The sequence below is a fragment of the Pongo pygmaeus genome, chromosome 1 (assembly GCF_028885625.2).
Source record: "Pongo pygmaeus isolate AG05252 chromosome 1, NHGRI_mPonPyg2-v2.0_pri, whole genome shotgun sequence".
Lineage (NCBI taxonomy): Eukaryota > Metazoa > Chordata > Mammalia > Primates > Hominidae > Pongo > Pongo pygmaeus.
Genome location: NC_072373.2, coordinates 99,985,951 through 100,010,131, shown reverse-complemented (window position 1 = coordinate 100,010,131; position 24,181 = coordinate 99,985,951). Strand labels below are relative to the sequence as shown.

The 24,181-nt window shown below is 43.0% G+C and overlaps 1 protein-coding gene across 10 annotated transcripts in view; it reads left to right on the top strand.

Moving 5' to 3' along the window:
* RPRD2 (regulation of nuclear pre-mRNA domain containing 2) overlaps positions 1-23,257 on the top strand; it is a 112,834-nt gene extending 89,577 nt beyond the window's left edge. For 2 of the 10 annotated variants that reach the window (XM_054474462.2, XM_054474461.2), the window contains 5 exons: positions 4,054-4,336; positions 6,838-7,095; positions 11,332-11,532; positions 17,272-17,691; positions 18,594-23,257. In XM_054474462.2, coding sequence (XP_054330437.1) covers positions 4,054-4,336; positions 6,838-7,095; positions 11,332-11,532; positions 17,272-17,691; positions 18,594-18,682 — 1,251 coding nt within the window. In that variant the 3' untranslated portion in view covers positions 18,683-23,257. Of the gene's footprint in view, positions 1-4,053; positions 4,337-6,837; positions 7,096-11,331; positions 11,533-17,271 lie in introns of all 10 variants that reach the window. The other 8 variants (XM_054474459.2, XM_054474458.2, XM_054474455.2 and 5 more) reach the window with 5 other exon arrangements.
* The last annotated feature ends 924 nt before the right edge of the window (positions 23,258-24,181 follow it).

Genomic DNA, 24,181 nt, shown 5'->3' with positions numbered 1-24,181 from the left:
TAATTTTTGTATTTTTAGTAGAGACGAGGTTTCACCATATTGATCAAGCTGGTCTTGAACTCCTGACCTCATGATCTGCCCTCCTTGGCCTCCCAAAGTGCTGAGATTACAGGCATGAGCCACCGCGCCTGGCCTTAGTATTTTTACTTAATCAGTTGTGGCCAGTCTCCCAGCACTTCCATCTCTCTCCACCTTTATGGGTTTTCTTTTTATCCTGCTTAGGCTCCAACATCCTTTGCAATGCCTCCCTCCCATGCAGACATTTTTCTCACTCATTTTTGGGTCCATTCTCTCTAAGCCACTGAGTTTTTTCCCTCAGCTCCAGCTAATGGGTTTTGGACTGAATTGTTCACAGAGGAAGGGAAAGAAATTTTTCACTATTTTCATAAACATATTAATCATAGCTGTTTGGTTTTTGTCATATAGTTCCAATATTGGCTTCATCTGTTACGGGTATGTTAGTGGTGTTTGGTGTTTTTGTTTTGTTTTGTTTAGTGCCCAGAGGTAGCTGCTAATGTAGTGTCTGCATTTTCTTTTTAGCCATTTGGACCTATCTCTTAGCATGCCTGCTAATTTTTTATTGAATGCTGAACATTAAAAGATTATGGAGTCTCTGGATGATTTTTCTTCCTTCAGAGACAGTTCACCCTTGTTTTGCTAGGCAGATATTGAGGCTGGTCATATTAATTAAATCTGAAACCTAACTGACTTGACGCTGAATTGCAGTTTAAGCAAGACTTGTTCTACCTCTGGTTCACTCCAGCTTCTGGAATGTAGATTTTTCCCACAGAGAGCCTGGAATGATCACTAAGCCCCCTTCTCCATGGCATGATTTGAACTGTCTAGTCCTTGTTTCCTCATCACTATGAGACCACTGCTTTTTCGAAGGTTTTCTGCTTGGCTTCTTCCCTCTCAAGCAGCTTCAGAATTCAGCAAATATCTTGAAGGAAAAATTGTTGAGCCAGTTCTCTCTTTCCTCTTTCATCAGAATCTTGGCCTTTCAGGCCTCTAATTTTTGCCTGTTAAGACCAGCAAGACTGTTAAAAGCTCTGCTTTTTTCTCTTTATTTAATAGTGGCCCTCTCTTGTCCTTTTTGCCTTAATTCTCAGCTTCTTGCCTAGCTCCCCAGAATCAGCAGAATCCTACGAGAAAATAATGTCAGCTTAGCTCTCCATGCTTTCCCTCTGATAGTGTTTGCCACTTAGTTTTTGGTGGCGTTAGCACTCTCCAGTACATTTAAACAAGTGTGTCTGTGTATCTGGCTTTTCTACTTGTTCTTGATGGGAGCAATAGTCTACTATAAGCTACTCAGTTACATCAAAAGCAAAAAGCTAGATTCTAATGTATTCATATCTTTTTAAAAATAATGCTTCTTGGCTGGGCACAGTGGCCCACACGTGTAATCCCAGCACTTTGGGAGGCTGGGGCAGGCGGATCACCTGAGATCAGGAGTTTGAGATCAACCTAGCCAACATGGCGAAATTTTGTCTCAACAAAAAATACAAAAATTAGCCAGGAGTGGTGGTATGTGCCTGTAGTCCCAGCTACTTGGAGGGCTGAGGTGGGAGGATCGCTTGAACCTGGGAGGCGGAGGCTGCAGTGAGCTATGATCGTGCCACTACACTCAAGCCTGGGTGATAGAACGAGACCCTGTCTGAAATAAAATAAAGGTTCTTGAATTTACAAAACAAAATAATAACACAATCTACTGGTCATCGACTCTCAAAAAATGAAAAATTCAAAAGATATCTTTAAGACATTAGCAATTAAGACCATCAGGACATCAGTAGGATTTAAGCCAAGTGGTCAATATTAACATCAACAGTGGTAAGTCGTATTGATTGTATGTGCCCTTGATACAGTGTGATCACAGTAGCAATTTACCTCTGTGGCCTTCCACCCAAAAACTCATTACCCCAGTCTAGCCATGAGAAAAATATCAGTCAAATCTCAATTGACAATCTACAAAATACCTGACCAGTACTTTTGAAAGCTGTCAAGATCATCAAAACCAGTGAAAGTCCAGGCCGGGTGCGATGGCTCACGCCTGTAATCCCAGCACTTTGGGAAGCCGAGACAGGCTGATCATGAGGTCAGCAGTTCAAGACCAGCCTGGACAACATGGTGAAACCCCGTCTCTACTAAAAATACAAAAATTAGCCAGATGTGGGGGCGCACACCTGTAATCCCCGGAGCTACTCGGGAGGCTGAGGCAGGAGAATCACTTGAACCCAGGAGGCAGAGGTTGCAGTGAGCCAAGACCACGCCACTGCACTCCAGCCTGGGCGACAGAGCGAGACTCCATCTCAAAAAAAAAGAAAGTCCAACAAAATGTCACAAACAAGAGGAGTCTAAGGAGAAAGAAGACATGACTACTAAATATTCTGTGGTATCTTGGATGGGATCCTAGGTTAGAAAAGGACATTAGGTAAAAAAAAAAAAATCCTGAGGAAATCTAAAGTGTGGACTTTTGTTAATAATTATGAATATTGGTTCATTAATGTGACAAGTGTATCATACTAATATAAGATGTTAATAATAGGGAAAATTGGATATAGGGTATATGGGAACTATCTTTGCAATAATTTTCTAACACCTAAAACTTCTTTTACAACAAACTGTATTTTCGTTTTGAGATAAGGTCTCGCTTTGTCACCCAAGCTGGAGTGCAGTGGTGTGATCACTGCTCACTGCAGCCCTGACCTGGGCTCAAGCAGTCCTCCCACCTCAGCCCCCTAAGTAGCTGGCACTAAGGCAACTGGGACTACAGGCGCATGCTACTATGCCCAGCTAATTTTTTTGATTTTTTTGTAGAGACAGTATCTCACTGTGTTACCCAGGCTGATCTTGAACTCCTGGCTTCAAGTGATCCTCCTTGCCTCAGCCTCCCAAAGTGCTGAGATTACAGACGTGAACCACCAGGCCCAGCCCCTGTTTTTTAAAACAATAGCATCTGACCTCCCAGGCTTTGCTTTATTTTTGGATTTGATTTTTTTTGTCTGTCTCATTTCTTGCTGTATCTCCAGTACCTAGAAGATACATTTAGGCTCTCAATAAATATTGGTTGGTTGGATAGATAAGCAGGAGCAAGGGAATATAAATTACAGATAACTGCTGGGTTTCTAACTCAGGCAACTGTGTGGATGGTAATATTCACTTAGGGAGTATAAAAAGCAGAAACTAGAAACTCCTGCATGCTTGACAGATTATGTATTATCTTGTTTGTGCCAGCAATGTACGTGGTTAATAATAGTCAAAAAATCTAATCAGAGTCAAAATGGGTGGCCAGGGATGGTGGTGTATGCCTGCAATCCTAGCATTTTGGGAGGCTGAGGTGGGAGGATCACTTGAGCCGAGGAGTTCAAGACTAGCTTGGATAACATAGCAGGACCTCATCTCTCATTTAAGAAAATAAAATTTTATTTAAAAAAAAAAAAGCTGGGATTACAAGCACGGTGGCTCAAGCCTGTAATCCCAGCACTTTGAGAGGCCAAGGCGCATGGATTACCTGACATCAGGAGTTCAAGACCAGCCTGGCCAACATGGTGAAACCCCGTCTCTATTAAAAATACAAAAATTAGCCTGGCGTGGTGGTGCATGCCTGTAATTCCAGCTACTCGGGAGGCTGAGGCAGGAGAATCACTTGAACCCGGGAGGCAGAGGTTGCGGTTAGCTATGATCATGCCACTGCACTGCAGCCTGGGCAACAAAAGCGAAATTCCATCTCAAAAAAAAAAGAAGAGGCTGGGTTTGGTGGCTCATGCCTATAATCCCAGCACTTTGGGAGGCTGAGGCGTATGGATCACTTGAGGCCAGAAGTTCGAGACCAGTCTGGCCAACGTGGTGAAACCCCATCTCTACTAAAAATACAAAAATTAGCCAGGCATGGTGAGGTAGAAGGATCACTTCAACCCCGGAGGCAGAGGTTGCAATGAACCGAGATCGTGCCACTACACTCTAGCCTGGGTGACAAAGTGAGACTCTGCCTCAAAAAGAAAAAATGTTAACTTTCTGGTCTTTTTCCAAGGAGTAAACTCCTTTTTTCTCTTTTAGGCATATAAAACCTTTGCTAACCGAGTAAACAATTTAAAGAAGAAGTTGGATCAATTGAAGTCAACCCTTCCAGATCCTGAAGAATCACCAGTTCCTTCCCCAAGCATGGACGCTCCCTCCCCGACTGGTTCTGAGTCTCCTTTTCAGGGAATGGGAGGTGAGGAATCCCAGTCACCAACCATGGAGAGTGAGAAATCTGCCACACCTGAACCTGTGACAGATAATCGTGATGTGGAAGACATGGAACTCTCAGATGTGGAAGATGATGGGTCAAAAATCATTGGTATGTCCTTATGTGATTAATAGACAACTTATTCCTTATCTGTTTTGCCTTCTCAGCAATGAATACATCACAGGCAGGTATTGAAAGATAGTTCATTTCTTAAAAGATAGAACAACAAGGTAGCATTATAATCTCTAGAGCAGTTGTTGAGGATTTGATGTGCCAAATGTGTTAAGAATCATTGCTCAGTATCTGCACTGTTAAAATGGTAGCTACTAGGCCATGGACGGTGGCTCATGCCTGTAATCCCAGCACTTTGGGAGGCCAAGGCAGGCGGATCACCTGAGGTCAGGAGTTCGAGACCACCCTAGCCAACATGGTGTAACCCTGTCTCTACTAAAAATACAAAACTTATCCAAGTATGGTGGCAGGTACCTGTAATTCCAGCTACACGGGAGGCTGAGGCAAGAGAATCGCTTGAACCTGAGAGACAGAGGTTGCAGTGAGCTGAGATCATGCCACTGCACTCCAGTCTGGGTAACAGAGTGAGACTCCGTCTTGTGGGGACGGTGGGGGGAAAGTAGCTACTAGCTACCTGCGGCTAAGCATTTGAAATGAAGCTTGTCCAACTTGAGATGTGCTGTAAGTATAAAATACACATTAAGGCCGGGTGCGGTGGCTCATGCCTGTAATCTCAGCACTTTGTGAGGCTGAGGCGGGCAGATTGCTTGAGTCCAGGACTTTAAGACCAGCCTGGGCAACATAGTGAAACCCCGTCTCTACAAAAAATATAAAAATTAGCCAGCGTGGTGGCATGCGTCTGTAGTCCCAGCTGCTGGAAAGGCTGAGGCAGGAGAATCACTTGAGCCTGGGAGGCGGAGGTTGCAGTGAGCCAAGATCATGTCACTGCACTCCAGCCTAGATGACAGAGGGAGACCCTCTCTCCAAAAAAAAAAAAAAAAAATACCAGACACATTGGAGTCCAGAAACTAGGCCGAGCACGGTGGCAGAAACTCTCCCAAAGAGTTAAAATATCTCATTAATAATTTTTATATTTATAACACAGAAATGAAAATATTTGGGATATATTAGGATTAATAAAATAGATTTTTTAAATTACATATGTCTGTTTCTTTTTATTTGTTTGTTTTTGAGAGAAAAAGAGAGTTTCCCTCTGTCGCCCAAGCTGGAGTGCAGTTGTGCAATCTTGGCTCACTGCAACCTCCATCTCCTGGGTTCAAATAATTCTCCTGCCTCAGCCTCCCGAGTAGCTAGGATTGATTATAGATGCATACCACCACACCTGGCTATTTTTTGTATGTTTATTAAAGACGGAGTTTCACCATGTTGGGCAGGCTGGTCTCGAACTCCTGACCTCAAGTGATCCGCCTGCCTCAGCCTCTCAAAGTGCTGGGAGGTGGGCTTGAGCCACCATGCCCGGCCCTGATTCTTTTTTTTTTTAATTTGGCTGCTAGAAAATTTAAACTTACATATGTGGCATATGTGGCTTAAATTGTATTCATGTTAAATAGCACTGTTTTGGGATGGGGGTCACTTGTACTGGAATTCCTTATTCTCTGTCACTTTTGACCATCAAGAATTCCAAAGTCAGTTTGTTAATCACACTTTCAGAAATAACCTGAATTGGTGAATTGTTTCTCTTATATCCCCAGCCTTTATAAATCTTATTAGATAGTTTGACTCCTGTTGAATTCAATGCACTATTGATACAGCCTTTAAAACATTAAAAGTAATTATTGAAGGGGATCAAGAGTTAAAACATTGTAGTTTCAAATTAGTTAGTGCCTGATTGCACCCCCCAATTGGGCAGTTTCAGGAAGCCAGAGGAAAATACAATGAACAGTATAGAGGTTCTGTTTCTAAGAACAGAAGTTCTTAGAAGGTTCTCAGGTTAATGGAAAAGAAAAACACAGGACAATTTATGACAAATATCATTTCCAAAAGACAGAACACAAATGTGTACCAAATAATAACATGCTTCTTGAATTGTACAAATTTAATACACAAATACTAAGAAAATGCAAAGGAATCATTGAAAAGTAAGATACAAGATAAATTCTGGAAATCGCTTGCTTTTTTTTTTTTTTTTTTTTGAGACAGGAGTCTCACTTTGTTGCCCAGGCTGGAATGCAGTGGCACAGTCTCGGCTCACTGCAACCTCTGCCTCCTCGGTTCAAGCGATTCTCGTGTCTCAGCCTCTGTAGTAGCTGGGATTATAGACACCTGCCACCACACCCAGCTAATTTTTTGTATTTTTTGTGGAGGCAGGGTTTCACCATGTTGACCAGGCTGGTCTCGAAATCCTGACCTCACATGAGCCATTGTCCCCAGCTGGAAATTGCTTTTAAGCAGATATTAAAGGTGGGAATTATCATAAATTATGAAGAGTATGACTTTTTCAAAAAAGCATGAAGTGAGTCGTTTTCTCTAAAGTAGTGCCTTTTCCCCCAAGTCTGGAAATATTAGAACATGTTATTTCATATAGGAAGCAAAGTCTGGAAAGTAGTAGGATGTAATATCTCTTTTCTTTGTTGAAACAGTCGAGGACAGGAAGGAAAAACCTGCAGAGAAGTCAGCTGTATCCACTTCCGTACCTACAAAGCCAACAGAAAATATCTCAAAGGCCTCTTCATGTACCCCAGTGCCTGTGACCATGACAGCAACTCCACCTCTTCCAAAGCCTGTGAATACTTCTCTTTCCCCTTCCCCAGCGTTGGCTTTGCCAAACCTGGCTAATGTGGATCTGGCAAAGATCAGTTCCATCCTTAGCAGTTTAACGTCAGTCATGAAAAATACTGGTAAGTAAGCCCAGTAAGGAGGATAAAAAGTTAATTTCCATCTTTTTAAATTGAATCATTAATCTGTTTTGGGGGGGTTTGTTGTTGTTGTTGTTGTTTAGACAGAGTCTCGCTCTGTCTCCCAGGCAGGAATGCAGTGGCGCAATCTTGGCTCACTGCAACCTCTGTCTCCCGGGTTGAAGTGATTCTGCTGCTTCAGCCTCCCAAGTAGCTGGGATTACAGGCACCTGCTACCACACCCGGCTAATTTTTGTATTTTTAGTAGAGATGGGGTTTCACCATGTTGGCCAGGCTGGTCTCGAACTCCTGACCTCAGGTGATCCACCCACCTCGGCCTCCCAAAGTGCTGGGATTACAGGCGTGAGTCACCGTGCCCAGTCTGTTGTTGATTTTTTTAAATTTATTATTATTTTTTTTATTTTTTTTTTTTTCCTGAGATGGAGTTTCAGTCATGTTACCCAGGCTGGAGTGCAATGGGTGCAAACTTGGCTCACTGCAGCCTCCATCTGCCAGGTTCAAGCAATTCTGCATTAGCCTCCCAAATAGCTGGGACTACAGGCATGTGCCACCATGCCCGGCTAATTTTGTATTTTTGGTAGAGATGGGATTTCACCATGTTGGTCAGGCTGGTCTTGAACTCCTGACCTCAGGTGATCCACCCACCTTGGCCTCCCAAAGTGCAGGGATTACAGGCGTGAGCCACTGCACCCAGCTAAATTAATTGTTAAATTAAAAAATAAAACAATCCAATAATGGGTCATTATAGAAAAATTGGAAAATAAGCAAAGAGAATGAAATAAATATCTAGGCCAGGCATGGTGGCTCATCCCTGTAATCTCAGCATTTTAGGAGGCCGAGATGGTAGATTGCCTGAGGCCAAGAGTTCGAGACCAGCCTTGGCAATATAGTGAGACCCTATCTCTAAATAAAAAATTAAAAATGAAAAAAAAATTTTTAATAAATATCTATAATCCTGTTACCCCAAAGGAAACCACTTGTGTTTACCCTTAAAAATATATGTGTATATGAATGTTTTGGAGAATTAAATATTTGTAACAATTTTTTAAAAAGTAATTTAAGTGTATTACATATACTGTTTCAAAACTAGCTATTTGAAAGTTAATTACGTATCTTGAATGTTTTTATGAATCATTAAATATTTCTCTACATCATTTTTAATAGCTCCATAGCATTTGGTAACTTATCTAATCCTTTATTATTAGGCACTTAGTATGTTTCCAGTTTTTTACTGTTATGAAGAATACTATAGGGCCAGGTGTGGTGGCTCACGCCTGCAATCCCACCACTTTGGGAGGTGGAGGCAGGTGGCAGGTGTATCACTTGAGGCCAGGAGTTGGAGACTAACCTGGACAACATGGCGAAACCCCATCTCTACTTAAAAAAACAAAAATTATGGCCGAGCGTGGTGGCTCACGCCTGTAATCCCAGCACTTTGGGAGGCCGAGGCGGGTGGATCACGAGGTCAAGAGATCGAGATCATCCTGGCCAACATGGTGAAACTCCGTCTCTACTAAAAATACAAAAAAATAGCCGGGCATGGTGGTGGGCGCCTGTAGTCCCAGCTGCTTGGGAGGCTGAGGCAGGAGAATGGCGTGAACCCGGGAGGTGGAGCTTGCAGTGAGCCAGGATCGTGCCACTGCACAGCCTGGGTGACAGAGCAATACTCCGTCTCAAAAAAAAAAAAACAAAAAAAAATTTAGGCCAGGTTTGGTGACTCACGCCTGTATTTCCAGCACTTTGGGAGGCCAAGGCAGGCGGATCACCTGAAGTCAGGAGTTCAAGACCAGCCTGGCCAACTTGGTGAAACCCTGTCTACTAAAAATACAAAAATTAGCTGGGCATGGTGGCATGCATCTGTAGTCCCAGCTACTTGGGAGGCTGAGGCAGGACTATCGCTTGAACCTGGGAGGCAGGGGTTGCAGTGAGCCAAGATCATGCCAGTGCACTTCAGCCTGGGCAACAGAGCAAGACTCCGTCTCAAAAAAAAGAAAAAATTAGCCAGCTGTGGTGGCATATACCTGTAATCCCAGCTACTCAGAAGGCTGAGGCATAAGTATCATTTGAACCCAGAAGGCAGAGGTTGCAGTGATCCAGGATCGAGCCACCGCACTCCAGCCTGGGTGACAGAGCGAGACTTTGTCTCAAAAAAAAAAAAACTGTAAATGATAAAAGTTTTATGAATAACCCTTTGCAAGGGTTAAGTATATAAAACCTTTTTAATGGAATTTTATTTTTTATTTCTGTTTATTTATTTATTTTGGGACAGTCTCACTCTGTCCCCCATGCTGCTGGAGTGCAGTGGCACGATCTCAGCTCACTGCAACCTCCACCTCCCGGGTTCACGCCATTCTTCTGCCTCAGCCTCCTGAGTAGCTGGGACTACAGGCGCCTGCCACCACGCCCAGCTAATTTTTTGTATTTTTAGTAGAGACGGGCTTTCACCATGTTAGCCAGGATGGTCTCGATCTCCTGACCTCATGATCTGCCCGCCTCGGCCTCCCAAAGTGCTGGGATTACAGGCGTGAGCCACCGCACCCGGCCATTTATTTATTTATTTTGAGACAAGGTCTCACTCCATCACCCAGGCTGGAGTGCAGGGGTGCAGTCATGGCTCACCGTAACCTGAAACTTCTAGGTTCAAGTGATCCTCCCACCTGAGCCTTTGAGTGGCTGAGACCACACGTGTGCACCACCACATCTGGCTAAGTTTTGTGGGTTTTTTGGTAGAGACAGCGTCTTACTATGTTGCCCAGGCTGATCTTGAACTCCTGGGCTCAAGCGTTCCTCCCATCTTGGCCTCCTAAAATGTTGGGATTACAATCATGAGCCACTGCACCCAGCCCAAAATTTTTTAAATAAATTTTGCCAGGCAAGGTGGGATACTTTGTAGTCACAGCTACTCGAGAGGCAAAGGCAGGAGGATCACTTGAAGCCAGGAATTCCAGGATGTGTAGTTCACTGTGATCACGCCTGTGAATGTCCACTGCACTCCAGCCTGAGCAACCCAGTGAGACCATATCTCAAAAACTAAATAAAAATAAAGTCTTTTAATATAACTAAATTGATATCCAAAAAAGTGCTATTTTATATGACTAATATATGAAAGCTTCTGTTGTTCCTTACCTTCTCCAGTTACTTGCCTTGTGCAGTCTACAAATCCAACCTTAAAAAGTTGTTTAATTTCCATTTCTTCTATGAAAGATGTTAAAAATCTTTTCCTTTGCTTATCACTTAAGTTTCTTTGTGAAATATCTGTTGATATTTATCTTTTTTAAAATATCAAATGTTTTTCTCTTTATATATTTTATTTCCTGTGTTAAAAGATCAACCCAGTGTTTTTAAATGTAAAAATATAAAGGAAATTTCTTAAATAATCTCATTTTAAAAGCTATTTCGAAAGCACATAACTTACCAGTCACATAAAATTATGCAGTGGCTGAGTTATACAACTGCAGTGGCTCTCAGCATCCAGTCAGCCAGCAGTATTTATTGAGCACCTACAGGGCTCTGAACTGTAGGTGCCATTTGGTGGAGAAAAAAGATTGTCCAGGTGTGGTGGCACATGCCTGTAATTCCCAACACTTTGGAAAGCCAAGGTGGGAGGATCACTTGAGGTCAAGAGTTGAAGACCACCCTGGGCAATGTAGCCAAGACCCTGTCTCTATTTTTTAAAAATAAATAAGAAATATTGGGGCTCTCAAAACTATGAAAATCACTTAATAAACAGTTTTTTTTGAGACGGAGTCTCACTGTGTCTCAACTCTTGTCTCACTGCAACCTCCTCCTGGGTTCAAATGATTCTCCTGCCTCAGCCTCCCGAGTAGCTGGGATTACAGGCGCCTGCCACCATACACGGCTAATTTTTTATTTTTAATAGAGACGGGGTTTCCGCATGTTGGTCAGGCTGGTCTCAAACTCCTGACCTCAGGTGATCCGCCTGCCTCGGCCTCCCAAAGTGCTGGGATTACAGGTGTGAGCCACCTCGCCTGGCCAATACTTGTTTGTCTTAATGGTGTTCCAAGTAAAAGGAGATAATCTTTTCAGGGTTTTTTTTTTTTTTTTTTTTTGTACATGTCATGTTATGATGGACCATTTGTGGATCAACCACAGAAGAATTCCTGTTAAATATATCAAACTCATTGAAGTGAGGGGAAAGTATCGGGAATTGAAGTCATTTTGAATTGCATTTTCTTGAGTTCATCTTTCTGCCACCAGGGGTCAGTCCTGCATCAAGACCTTCTCCAGGAACTCCCACCAGCCCCAGCAACCTCACCAGTGGCCTGAAAACACCTGCACCTGCCACGACAACATCTCACAACCCTCTGGCAAATATCCTCTCCAAGGTGGAGATCACCCCAGAGAGCATTCTGTCTGCACTTTCCAAAACCCAGACACAGTCAGCCCCTGCACTGCAAGGTAACTGACATGTGCCAGAGGGACTCGAATTGTGAATGTTTGTCTCTGGCTTAAATTAATCCTGGATTCCATTTCTGATGAATCCAGAGCCATAAAATGTATAACACAGTTAATTCATTATTCTTTTTATTTATTTATTTATTTATTTATTTATTTATTTATTTATTGAGATGGAGTCTCACTTTGTTGCCTAGCGGGTGTGCAGTGGAGTGATCTCGGCTCACTGCAACCTCTGCCTCCTGGTTCAAGTGATTCTTCTGCCTCAGCCTCCCTAGCAGCTGGGATTACAGGCCCGCACCGCCATGCGTGGCTAATTTTTGTATTTTTAGTAGAGATGGCGTTTCTCCATGTTGGCCAGGCTGGTCTCAAACTCCTGACCTCAGGTGATCTACCCACCCTGGCCTCCCAAAGTGCTGGGATTATAGGCGTGAGCCACCACGCCTGGTGGTCATTATCCTTTTTTTTTTTTTTGAGACAGAATTTCACTCTTGTCGCCCAGGCTGGAGTGCAGTGGCACTGCAACCTCAGCCTCCCAAGTAGCTAGGATTACAGGTGCCTGCCACCATGTCCAGCTAATTTTTGTATTTTTAGTAGAGACGGGGTTTTGCTATGTTGGCCAGGCTGGTCTCGAACTCCTGACCTCAGGCAGTCCACCCACCTCAGCCTCCCAAAGTGCTAGGATTACAGGCGTAAGCCACTGCACCACTCCTTTTCTTTTTATATTTATCATGTATGAGCTGACATCTGAAGAATCATAAAATGTCAAAGCTGAAAGAGACTAAGTATTATCTAGTCTAATCCCTTACTTTTCAGTTAAGGAAACTAAGGCTCAGTGAGGTGGAAAGACCTGCTTATGGTCACATACCTACCTATCTATTCAGTATGAGCCAAGACTGAAAGCCAGATTTCTTGAATGGAGTTCAGTATTCTTTCACTTACACCGTGACACCCTAGGGGCTATATTAGTCCCAGCTTTTAATACAGGTTTATATATGTTGAGTTTTATTAATTTTAATGTTAACCAAAGCTAAAGACAGTAGGAAGGGTCCATTTATTATCAAAAAATGTGACCAGGCACAGTCGCTCATGCCTGTAATCCCAGCACTTTGGGAGGCTGAGGCGGGCAGATCATGAGTTCAGGAGATCGATACCATCCTGGCTAACACAGTGAAACCCCGACTCTACTAAAAATACAAAAAATTAGCCGGGCGTGGTGGCGGGCACTTGTAGTCTCAGCTACTCGGGAGGCTGAGGCAGGAGAATGGTGTGAACCCAGGAGGGGGAGGTTGCAGTGAGCAAAGATCGCACCACTGCGCTCCAGCCTGGGCAAAAGAGCAAGACTCTGTCTCAAAAAAAAAAAAAAAAAAAATTAGCTGGGCATAGTGGTGCATGCCTGTAGTTCCAGCTACTCAGGGGGCTAAGGCAGGAGGATCACTTGAGCCCAGGAGTTCAAGGCTGCAGTAAGCTGTGGTCATCCCACTGTACTCCAACCTAAGTGACAGAATGAGACCCTGCCTCAAAAAAAAAAAAAAAAAAAAGATTTTCTAAGACATGAATGTATCTTTTTTGTGTGTCCTAATGTTTCATAGAGGCTTCATTATTTATTATTTTATTTATTATTTTATTAGTCTTAGATGTAGTATTTTTGTTTTCACCTACCTATAATCTCATTTGACCCTTTCTGTTCAGCTTTACTAATTATGTTTTGTGTATGACACTGCCTGTTTCTAACCTTTTTTCATAAATCGTTCCTACTCTCTACTCTCTTACGCTCCAGATACCAATGAAATCCTTTTTAAGTACCGTAGTGTAATTATGAAATGAATTACAAATACCAGGACAATATATTCAGTGTAGTGATTTACTCTATATCAGTAGTCTCAACCAAAGTCCTCCAGGGAGGACACTTGGCAATATCTGGAGACCTTTTTAGTTGTCTCAACTGGGGTAATGGTAGGGGTGCTACTGCCTCTAGTGAGTAGAGGCCAGGAGGATGCTCCTAAATATCCTACAATGTGTGAGACAGCCCCAACAATAAAGAATTATCTAGCCCAAAGTGTCAATAGTGCTGAGGTTGAGAAACCCTGCTCTCTATGAAAGGAGTGGTATAAAACAGTTTCCTAAACTGTTATGTAAGTGGATCATTCAAGCATGTTACAGTGAGCTTTGTCTGGAGGTGCAGAAGAATTTTGTTACACAGAACTAAATAGTATTAAGTAATAATCCACAGCCCTGTCTACTGGCATCAGCAATAAAGAATTGATGATGACTGCAGCACATGTTGTACTACTAATATCAGGGACAGTTTGAGAGTTTGACATGTTTATGCTTTCTCCCTTTTTATTTTTATTTACTTGTTTGTTTGTTTTTGAGACGGGGGCTTGCTCTGTTGCCCAGGCTGGAGTGCAGTGGCGTGATCTCGGCTCACTGCAACCTCTGCCTCTCGGGTTCAAGTGATTCTCTTGCCTCAGCCTCTCGAGTAGCTGGGATTACAGGCTCACACCACCATGCCCGGCTGATTTTTGTATTTTTAGTAGACATGGGGTTTCGCCATGTTGGCCAGGCTGGTCTCGAACTCCTGACCTCATGTGATCCACCTGCCTCGACCTCCCAAAGTGCTGGGATTACAGGTGTGAGCCACCTTGCCTGGCCTTCTTTTTTTTTTTTTTGAGAAAGAGTCTCGCTTTTCTCACCCAGGCTACAGTACAGTGGTGCAATCTCAGCTCACTGCAACCTCCGCCTTCCGGGTTCAAGCAATTCGAGACGGGGTTTCACCATGTTGGCCAGGCTGGTCTTGAACTCTTGACATCAGGTGATCTGCCTGTCTTGGCCTCCCAAAGTGCTGGGATTACAGGTGTGAACCACCGTGCCTGGCCTATGTGGAATTTCTGATGAGGCAAAATTTGAACAGAACTAGGTTCCTTATGGAATGTGGAATTCTCTTTGACTTTTAAAAGGATTGTATCTAGCAACTTAAATAGATGTATTTCCTCAAAGACTGTTAACGAAATCCCAGAACTTTGTTCTGATTGTGTCATCCACAGCCCTAGGTATTGACAGATTTATAACACAAAAGAGAGACTTCAGGCCCGGTGTGGTGGGTCACACCTGTAATTCCAGCACTTTGGGGACAGGTGGATCACCTGAGGTCAGGAGTTCAAGACCAGCCTGGCCAACAGGGTAAACTTGTCTTTCCAAAAAAAATACAAAAAAATTAGCTGGGCGTGGTGGCTCACACCTGTAACCCCAACTACTTGGGAGGCTGAGGTAGGAGAATCACTTGAACCCGGAAGGCAGAGGTTGCAGTGAGCCAGCCTGGGCGACAAGAGCAAAACTCCTTCTCAAAAAAAGAGAGACTTCAGTGGGCAAAGGAGCAGAGTATGACTTGTTATGATTAAAGAGCAAACTTTTGGCTGGGCACAGTGGCTCATGCCTGTAATCCTAACACTTTGGGAGGCCACGATGGGAGGATCACTTGAGGCCAGGAGTTTGAGACCAGCCTGGTCAATATAGCAAAACCCCCATCTCTATTGTTTTTAAGAATTTTTAAAAATAATTAAAAAAAAAAAAAAGATTGGAGAACAATAAATAATATTTAGTGGTAAGAGACAATTTTACCTATTACCAGAAATCTGAGTAGTATATCTATCTTAAAAAGATGTTCTTTTGAAGAAGTTATCCCAAAATATCTGAAAAATATGCTGAAATATCTTCTAAAAATCATATTACATTATCATATGTCACATTCTAGTGTTTGAGGACTTCTGGGTTTTGTGAGAACAATGATTACTAAGAATTAAATCAGGCTGGGCATGGTGGCTCATGCCTGTAATCTCAGCACTTTGGGAGGCTGAAATAGGACAATCACTTGAGCCCAAGATTTTGAGATCAGCCTGTGCGACATAGTGAGACCTTGTCTCTACTAAAAATAAAAAAGTTAGCTGGGCATAGTGACGTACACCTGTGGTCCCAGCTACTCAGGAAGCTAAGGCAGGAAAATCTTTTGAGCCCAAGAGGTTGAGGTTACTGTAGTGAGCTATGATTGCACCACTGCACTCCAGCCTGGGTGACAGAGCAAGAGCCTGTCTCTTAAAAAAAGAGAAAAGAAAAAAAAAGGAAACTATTAGGAGGGATTAATTATGTGGCTTGGGAACTTTTCGGAATGAAACATGGATTTTTTTTTTTCTTCAGGAGGATCATAACTAAAGTAAACATTATTTCAGTTGTTTGGATATTATTGAATATTGGATAACAATAAAGACCATCCAACATTATTTAGAAATAAATGGCTTTAAAATGTTACAAGGATGGAGGGGACTTGAAATTCTTTAGGCCAAATCTGTTAGAATATGGGTTAAAATTGAAATTTTGAAGAAACATTAATTGAAGTATCACATGAAGTATTTTCTTTAATCATATAATTACTAAGGAACAATTTTAGTGTATTCAGTGACTAAAAGCTATAAATTTGGGTGAAATGTATATTAAAAATTTTTTTAATTAATTTATTTTTAAATACAGAGACTCACTTTGCCACCCAGGCTGGAGTGCAGTGGCAGAGTCATAGTTAGTTTACTGTAACCTTGAACTGGGCACAAGTGATCCTCCAGCCTCAGCCTCCTGAGTAGCTAGGACTACAGGCATGCACCATCATGCCCAGGTGATTTTAAATTTTTTTTAGAGACAGATTCTATGTTGCCCAGGCTGATCTCAAACTCCTGGCCTCAAGCCGTCCTCCTGCCTCTGCTGCCCAAAATGCTAGGATTACAGGCATGAGCCACCGTGCCCAGCCAAAAGTGTTCATTTGTGACCAGGAATTGGGTAAATTTTTAAAAATATGATTGAATTTATAGAACCTTCTGTTATCTTTTTGTCAAATATTTTTCTAAAAAATTTTCTACAGGAGCAGTTTGCTTTGTTGAATTTCAGCCTTTGCCCCAAGAATTCTTTCTCAGTGCTTCTGAGAAAGTTTTGACTGTCAGTGAACACAGTTAAATTTCATCATTGTCAATCTGGACTAAATAATCCTTGGATTTTCCACACTATAAAATGGGGATTGTGTGTTTTCTTGTGAAAGGACCAGTGTCCCTGGTGGTCTGTCTTTGTAAGTCTTTGTGGTGTATGTTTATTATAGCTACATTTTACAACCAAAACGGATGGTTGAAAGCATTGTTTTTCAAAAAGTAACAACAGTCTACCAAGAGATGCTTCTTGAAAAAGGTGTTTGCTGTTCAGATAAATTTCTGAAATTTGCATTTGCCTGTCTCCCTCTTGAAAATAACAATGTATATTAACTTATTAGAGATAATTCTGGTTTGAAGGTTGGACAGGAAAGGTAGAACAGATCTGTTTGCATTTAGAGAAACATTTCCACCTGGCTTAAAGTGTTGTTTTAAGAATAATTTTGCCTCCTTTCTTTTCCTGCTTTGAGCCTAACTTAAACTATGAATGATTCTGACATTAAAATCTCACCCTTCCTGTTGCCTTTTATTGTGCCATGTTGGGCTTATTTCTGGACTGTACTGGAAACATTTCAGTGATTTGCTCTTTATTGATAAATAGGCCCTGTATTTTCTGTGACATTTAGCCATTGCTTGTTTGGTCTGGATTCCTTTTGGCCTTACACTTTGTCTGTCTGGTTCCCACCAAAATGAATGAGAATATCTGATTAGCCTACATTGTTTGCATTGTATGGTAGGGAGTTGTTCTTTTTAACCCCTCTAATCTTTGTTTCTTCAGGCCTGTCATCTTTACTTCAGAGTGTTACTGGGAACCCAGTTCCAGCCAGTGAAGCTGCCTCACAGAGCACTTCAGCCTCCCCTGCCAACACCACAGTCTCTACCATAAAGGGAAGAAATCTGCCCTCCAGTGCCCAACCTTTTATTCCCAAAAGCTTCAGCTATTCTCCTAACTCATCAACTTCTGAAGTCTCTTCAACTTCAGCCAGCAAGGCCTCAATTGCGCAAAGCCCAGGGCTCCCAAGCACTACTTTTAAACTACCTTCCAACACTTTGGGGTTTACAGCTACCCACAATACTAGCCCTGCTGCCCCACCTACTGAAGTTACCATGTGCCAATCTTCAGAGGTCTCCAAGCCAAAGCTGGAGTCAGAGTCCACCTCCCCAAGCCTGGAAATGAAGATCCACAACTTCTTAAAAGGTAATCCTGGTTTCAGTGGCTTAAACTTAAACATCCCAATCCTGAGCAGTTTGGGGTCCAGCGCCCCATCAGAGAGCCATCCCTCAGACTTCCAGCGTGGCCCTACTAGCACCTCAATCGACAACATTGATGGAACCCCTGTACGGGATGAACGGAGTGGGACACCCACCCAGGATGAGATGATGGACAAGCCCACATCCAGCAGTGTAGATACTATGTCCCTGCTTTCTAAGATCATTAGCCCTGGTTCGTCAACACCCAGCAGTACAAGATCACCACCCCCTGGGAGAGATGAAAGCTACCCCCGAGAGCTCTCCAATTCTGTATCTACATATCGACCCTTTGGTCTGGGCAGTGAATCTCCCTATAAGCAGCCTTCTGATGGAATGGAGAGACCATCTTCCCTGATGGACTCTTCACAGGAAAAGTTCTACCCAGATACTTCTTTCCAAGAGGATGAGGATTACCGAGATTTTGAGTATTCAGGGCCTCCACCCTCTGCCATGATGAACCTAGAGAAGAAACCAGCCAAATCTATCCTGAAATCAAGCAAGCTGTCTGATACCACCGAGTACCAGCCAATTCTGTCCAGTTATAGCCACAGAGCCCAAGAATTTGGGGTAAAGTCTGCCTTCCCTCCATCTGTAAGGGCCCTCCTGGACTCTAGTGAGAACTGTGACCATCTCTCATCTTCCCCTGGGCTATTTGGTGCCTTCAGCGTAAGAGGGAATGAACCTGGGTCTGACCGGTCACCATCACCGAGTAAGAATGATTCATTTTTCACCCCTGACTCCAACCACAATAGCTTGTCTCAATCTACCACTGGCCATCTCAGTTTGCCACAGAAGCAGTACCCAGACTCTCCTCACCCAGTCCCACATCGTTCCCTTTTCTCTCCGCAGAACACCCTTGCCGCTCCCACGGGTCACCCACCCACATCAGGCGTGGAGAAAGTCCTGGCCTCCACCATTTCCACCACGTCGACGATTGAATTTAAGAATATGCTTAAAAACGCCTCACGTAAGCCCTCAGATGATAAGCATTTTGGCCAGGCCCCCAGCAAGGGCACTCCAAGTGATGGTGTCAGTCTCTCAAACCTCACCCAACCCAGCTTGACCGCCACTGATCAGCAGCAACAAGAAGAGCACTACCGCATAGAAACCCGCGTCTCCTCCTCCTGCTTAGACTTGCCTGATAGCACAGAAGAAAAGGGGGCCCCTATAGAAACCTTGGGTTATCACAATGCATCCAATAGGAGGATGTCAGGGGAGCCGATCCAGACCGTAGAGTCCATCCGAGTTCCTGGGAAGGGAAATAGAGGACATGGGCGTGAGGCTTCAAGGGTGGGTTGGTTTGATCTGAGCACATCAGGTAGCTCTTTTGACAATGGCCCTTCAAGTGCCTCTGAGTTGGCATCCCTTGGGGGTGGGGGCAGCGGAGGCCTCACTGGCTTTAAAACAGCACCATACAAGGAACGGGCACCTCAATTTCAGGAGAGTGTTGGCAGCTTTCGTTCCAACAGTTTCAACTCAACATTTGAGCATCATCTTCCCCCATCCCCCTTGGAACATGGGACACCCTTCCAGAGAGAGCCAGTGGGGCCATCATCTGCCCCACCTGTCCCTCCTAAGGATCATGGTGGTATCTTCTCTCGAGATGCACCCACTCATCTATCCTCTGTGGATCTTTCGAACCCCTTCACAAAGGAGGCAGCCCTGGCCCATGCTGCCCCACCCCCTCCTCCCGGAGAGCACAGTGGAATTCCTTTCCCTACCCCACCTCCTCCTCCCCCTCCTGGGGAACATAGCAGCAGTGGTGGGAGTGGTGTCCCCTTTTCTACTCCACCCCCTCCTCCACCCCCTGTTGACCACTCTGGAGTTGTACCCTTCCCAACCCCACCACTGGCTGAGCACGGAGTGGCAGGGGCTGTGGCAGTATTTCCCAAGGACCATAGTTCCCTCCTTCAAGGGACCCTGGCTGAGCATTTTGGGGTACTCCCAGGACCCAGGGACCACGGGGGCCCCACCCAACGGGACCTCAACGGCCCTGGCCTTAGCCGTGTACGAGAGAGCCTGACCCTACCCTCCCATTCTCTGGAACACCTGGGCCCACCCCATGGAGGAGGAGGTGGGGGAGGCAGCAACAGCAGCAGTGGCCCCCCCTTGGGTCCCTCACACAGAGACACCATCAGCCGGAGTGGTATGATCTTACGGAGTCCCCGGCCAGACTTTCGGCCTAGGGAACCTTTTCTCAGCAGAGACCCGTTTCACAGTTTAAAGAGACCCAGGCCACCTTTTGCTAGGGGCCCTCCGTTCTTTGCACCAAAACGCCCATTCTTCCCTCCCAGGTACTGATGGAAACCAAGGGAAAGGCATTTTGAACAGTCTAGAGAACATGGAAGTAGGAGTTTGGTTTATTGTTGTTTTTATTTGTTTTCTCTTTCTCGATTTTTTTTTTTTTATTATAACAAAGGGCCTCTCTTCCAAAGTAAGAAATCACATATGCTTACGTTTTACTATTCAATTCAATCCTCCCTCCCATTGCACTTATCTACCTTCCCCAAGTTGTTTGTATTAAAAAAAAAAAAAAAAAAAAAAAGAAACACAACCAAAGCCACTTTATTTGGCTGGGGGATTGGGGAGTGGGGAGGAAAACAATCTTTATTTTACCCCATCTATTGAAGAGTATTATTACATTTGAAATAAAACTTCCATCAGTACAGATAACCACATGTGCAATGTTGGGATGTTATTTTGGGCTTGGCTTATCAAGTAGTCAATGGAAGGATTCCCGTCCCCTCTCTCTGCAGCTTAGTAACTGCTGTAGCCAGCTCGGCTCCCTTCCCTGTGTATCTGTGTCCTGCTAACAGCCAAGAGATGTTGCAAGGGAGGAAATGTGGGAGACCTTGAACCTGTCAGGTTTATTTGTTTTGTTTTTAAAGGCATGTTGAAGTTTAGTTCTTTACCCTTCTCCTAAAATCTTTTTTTAATCAGCCTCAAGGTTAAAATAAGGAGTGACTACAGTATATAAAATAAGGAAAGGAAGCATTAATGGTGTGATGTGACCTGCCTGTTTTTTGTAAACAAGAGAATAGGAAATGTTTTCAAGGTAGTTTCACATGTCTTGCACCAAGCTCATGCCTCTTGCTTTTCTTTTTTGACTTTATCTCCCTCAGTTTTTCTTCTGCTGTGGCCAGAAAGACAGTCACTACAGTTGACTATTGATACAAAGGTGCAACAGAAATATTATCCCTGCATTTTTAAGTATAAGAAGTAGACATTAATTTTACCACGGTGCCTCCCTAATGTAAGTGATATTTATTGGTGGTTTTCAACAAAGGTTAACTATTAAAGAAAGAAATATTTGTCTTTATCTTCCTTTTCCCCTTGCCTCAGTCGTGTTATTCACCCCTATTCTTGATATTTTAAAGGAGGAGATTCAGTAGCATTTTCCTTTATATTATACAAACGTGTCTATCCCATTTCAACGCTCAAGTCTTACCCCCACCTCTCACTCCCAGTAGGAAATAAAGACCATTTCTGCCCTTAGTTGTTTTACATGCGAGATAAGTGCTTTCCCTCTCCCTGGACTGAAAGACTTGTTTGTATTTCTACATCTAGTACTTGGGAAGTAGACAATCACTGTACTTTGAGTGTTTATATCTTTATATCTAGGAACACTGAAAAGTAAATGTTGCTTTACTACAATTTTTTTTTTAATTTAGTGTCTTACCCCAAGGCATACTCACTGATAATCTCCAGCTAGATGAGTAAAACAGTATGTGTTTAGTTTTCCAGAGAATTCTAGCAAGTTTCATATTTTCTTCCAAGTTAGTATAGAACTAACTATAGGATGTATGGGGTTGCTTTTTCCTCCAGTGGAATATTAAAGATGGGGGAGGGTGGGCAATGTAGTGACAGAAAATGATTCTCTCAGAATGAGCTTTTCAGAGAAAGAGCAGCATAAACCAGGTGCACATCATGATTTGGGAGTTTTTGCGTAATTTATTCTGTTATTTATTTGGGCTCGCCATGTGTTCTGGGGTTAGGATGCTGCAGGTCATTCATCTTAATGCCTGTCTGGTCTTAAGCCAACTGTTCTTTCTTTCCTCAACCCTCTCTGCCCTGTAGCTCTCCCCACAAAAATGCATGATACCATGACCTTATGTGTGGGATAGGGTATGTAGTGTAGCAAAGAAAAGAAAGTATAGTTATATTGAGTCCTAAGACATTTGTTAGGGAAAAGCATAAGAGAAAATGGGGTGGGAGGTGGGGAAATTATATTTGACTTTCAAAATTGAAATAGTTTTTTTTTTTTTTTTTGGCAGAAATTAAATGGGATGTTTTTCATTCTAGAATAAAAGAATGTGAATTCTCTCTGCTGCTCTTGTTTAAGCTAAAAGTAGTGTTTACTTGAAAAGGCTCTCTGACCATTTAATTTTTATCAGAAAATGTGGGGATGTCAGGAAAGTGGCTTCCTGAACGTTGGGGTGGGATAATTGTCCTCAAAAGTATGATGGTTAATACACGAAAGGAAAACTTTGTTGTACAGTTTCAAAGATGGGCTTTTAAGGAGTTGGGTTTTTGTGGGGTACTTTTTTGTTTTTTAAGCCACAAAATCCTCAATATGTTTGTTTTAGGATGGAAGTGAGGATTTGTATGAGACTGTCAGCTATTAATTTTAAGGAAATCTTAAAATTTACATTTACATCAGTAAATGAAGATGACAATGTGTATATATGTGATATAGTGTAACAAAAAAGACAGTTCTGGTATTCATAACATGAAAGAAAGGGGTTTTATTCTTTCTGTGTCTGTGATTTAAAACTCCGTGACCATGCTCTGACTTTTGTATTTCAACCTGAGTTTAAACAAATAAACAAGATATTTTTTAAAGAAAGCATAACATAGTGTGTCTTAGCAAGGACATGATTCATATGGAAGCAGGATGTGAGAAGTTGTAAGGTCCTTGGTACTCACTGTAAAATCACAGACAGAGAATTGGTAGGGGTTGTGAATACACTAGTACCACTTAAAGTTCAGTGATACAGTATCAGAAATAGGGTCCTTAAGTATTTTGAAAGAGTTTACTCTTCAGTCAGCTTAGATGAGAGCTCTCTCCCTGCTCCCCTCTACCCTCTCAAAAGTTGAGAGTAAATAGAATTTGGTTTGATTCCAGGGAGGGGAAGATAAGCAGAGAACAGGACTTTTGTACTTTCCAATACCAGGAATAAAATGTTTGTGATACATATGGGTACAGCAAACCTATCGAGATAATGTGAATACGATAAACTTCCTAATGGCAGGATATTCGCTCTCAATCCTGCAGAATTGAGCTTCAGCTGTTACTGTTTTGAAGCCGCTGTAAATTACTGCTTTCCCCAGTTCCCCCACTATTTTTTTTAAATGGGTGGGGGCGCCTGTTAAGATCTAAAATAGATATGTTGGATTGACATTCTCACGTGTTCGGTGTGGAAAACAAAACAAGTACATGCTTTAGAAGCAACAACAATGAAATCCTTTTGAAATGTGTGTTAATATCATTTAATAAAATAACTAGTTTGAAAGGTTTGACATTTTTCTTTGAGACGGGCTTGGACCAGGGGACCCTGGCTTGCTAGTGAGTGCAAATAGGAGAGAACTTCTCAGGAGCTGAAACTGCTGCTTTGTGGAGCAGGCCTGTGGTTGGAAAACCTAAGTTTTCTCCAGCAAAGACCCAACATGACTGTCCAGGGCCGAAGGTGAAACCAACTAGAGAATGCAGAAGGAAAAGCCTGGATATATCTCAGAAGATATGGTTGTACTGGCTTTTGGTCCAAGGGTATGGGGGTGGGAGTAGTGGTGTGTGTGCCCACACATTTCTCAGGCACACACAGAGATACCACAGACCACTCACTTCGTGACCACTTGCACTTTACTCTCTTCGAGACATTCTTTTTTTTTTTTAATCTCTTTGTCCCCAATATTTTGTTTTCCAGTTTAATAAAATATGGTTTCCTTTGTTGTGTGGTTGACTTTTCCCCTCATGTTGATCTTTTCCAGATGTCCCCTTTGACTCCTGCACTTAATGTCAGTGAAGGCAATCTGAGCCTCTAAGATCTTTATGGCTTTGTGGGTTTTCTGTTTGATCCTTTGTGTAATTGAATTTTGGAAAGGGATAATGGGTCAGGTGAGTTCTAGATGTTCAGGGAGTGGTTGGTGAAGTGGGATATACTGTATTAATTTTTTGTGCATGTCTTCAAAAGGTTGTGCAACTGTGAGCCAAGAAGCATTTTTAAAGCAAGCATAGAATTGGGGGTTTGGGGTGGTAGCAGGGATCCTTCTGGCCAATTATTTGCTCACATCTGTCCTTACTGCATATTGGCAATCTGTTGTGCAGAAGCCACACTTAACCCTTCTGTCTTACCCCATCCCTTGTTCATAATCCAGTGAGGCTGGGTTGGAATGCTGGCTGTAAGGGGTAAAGAGGGATAGTCACTGCATCTGGGCCA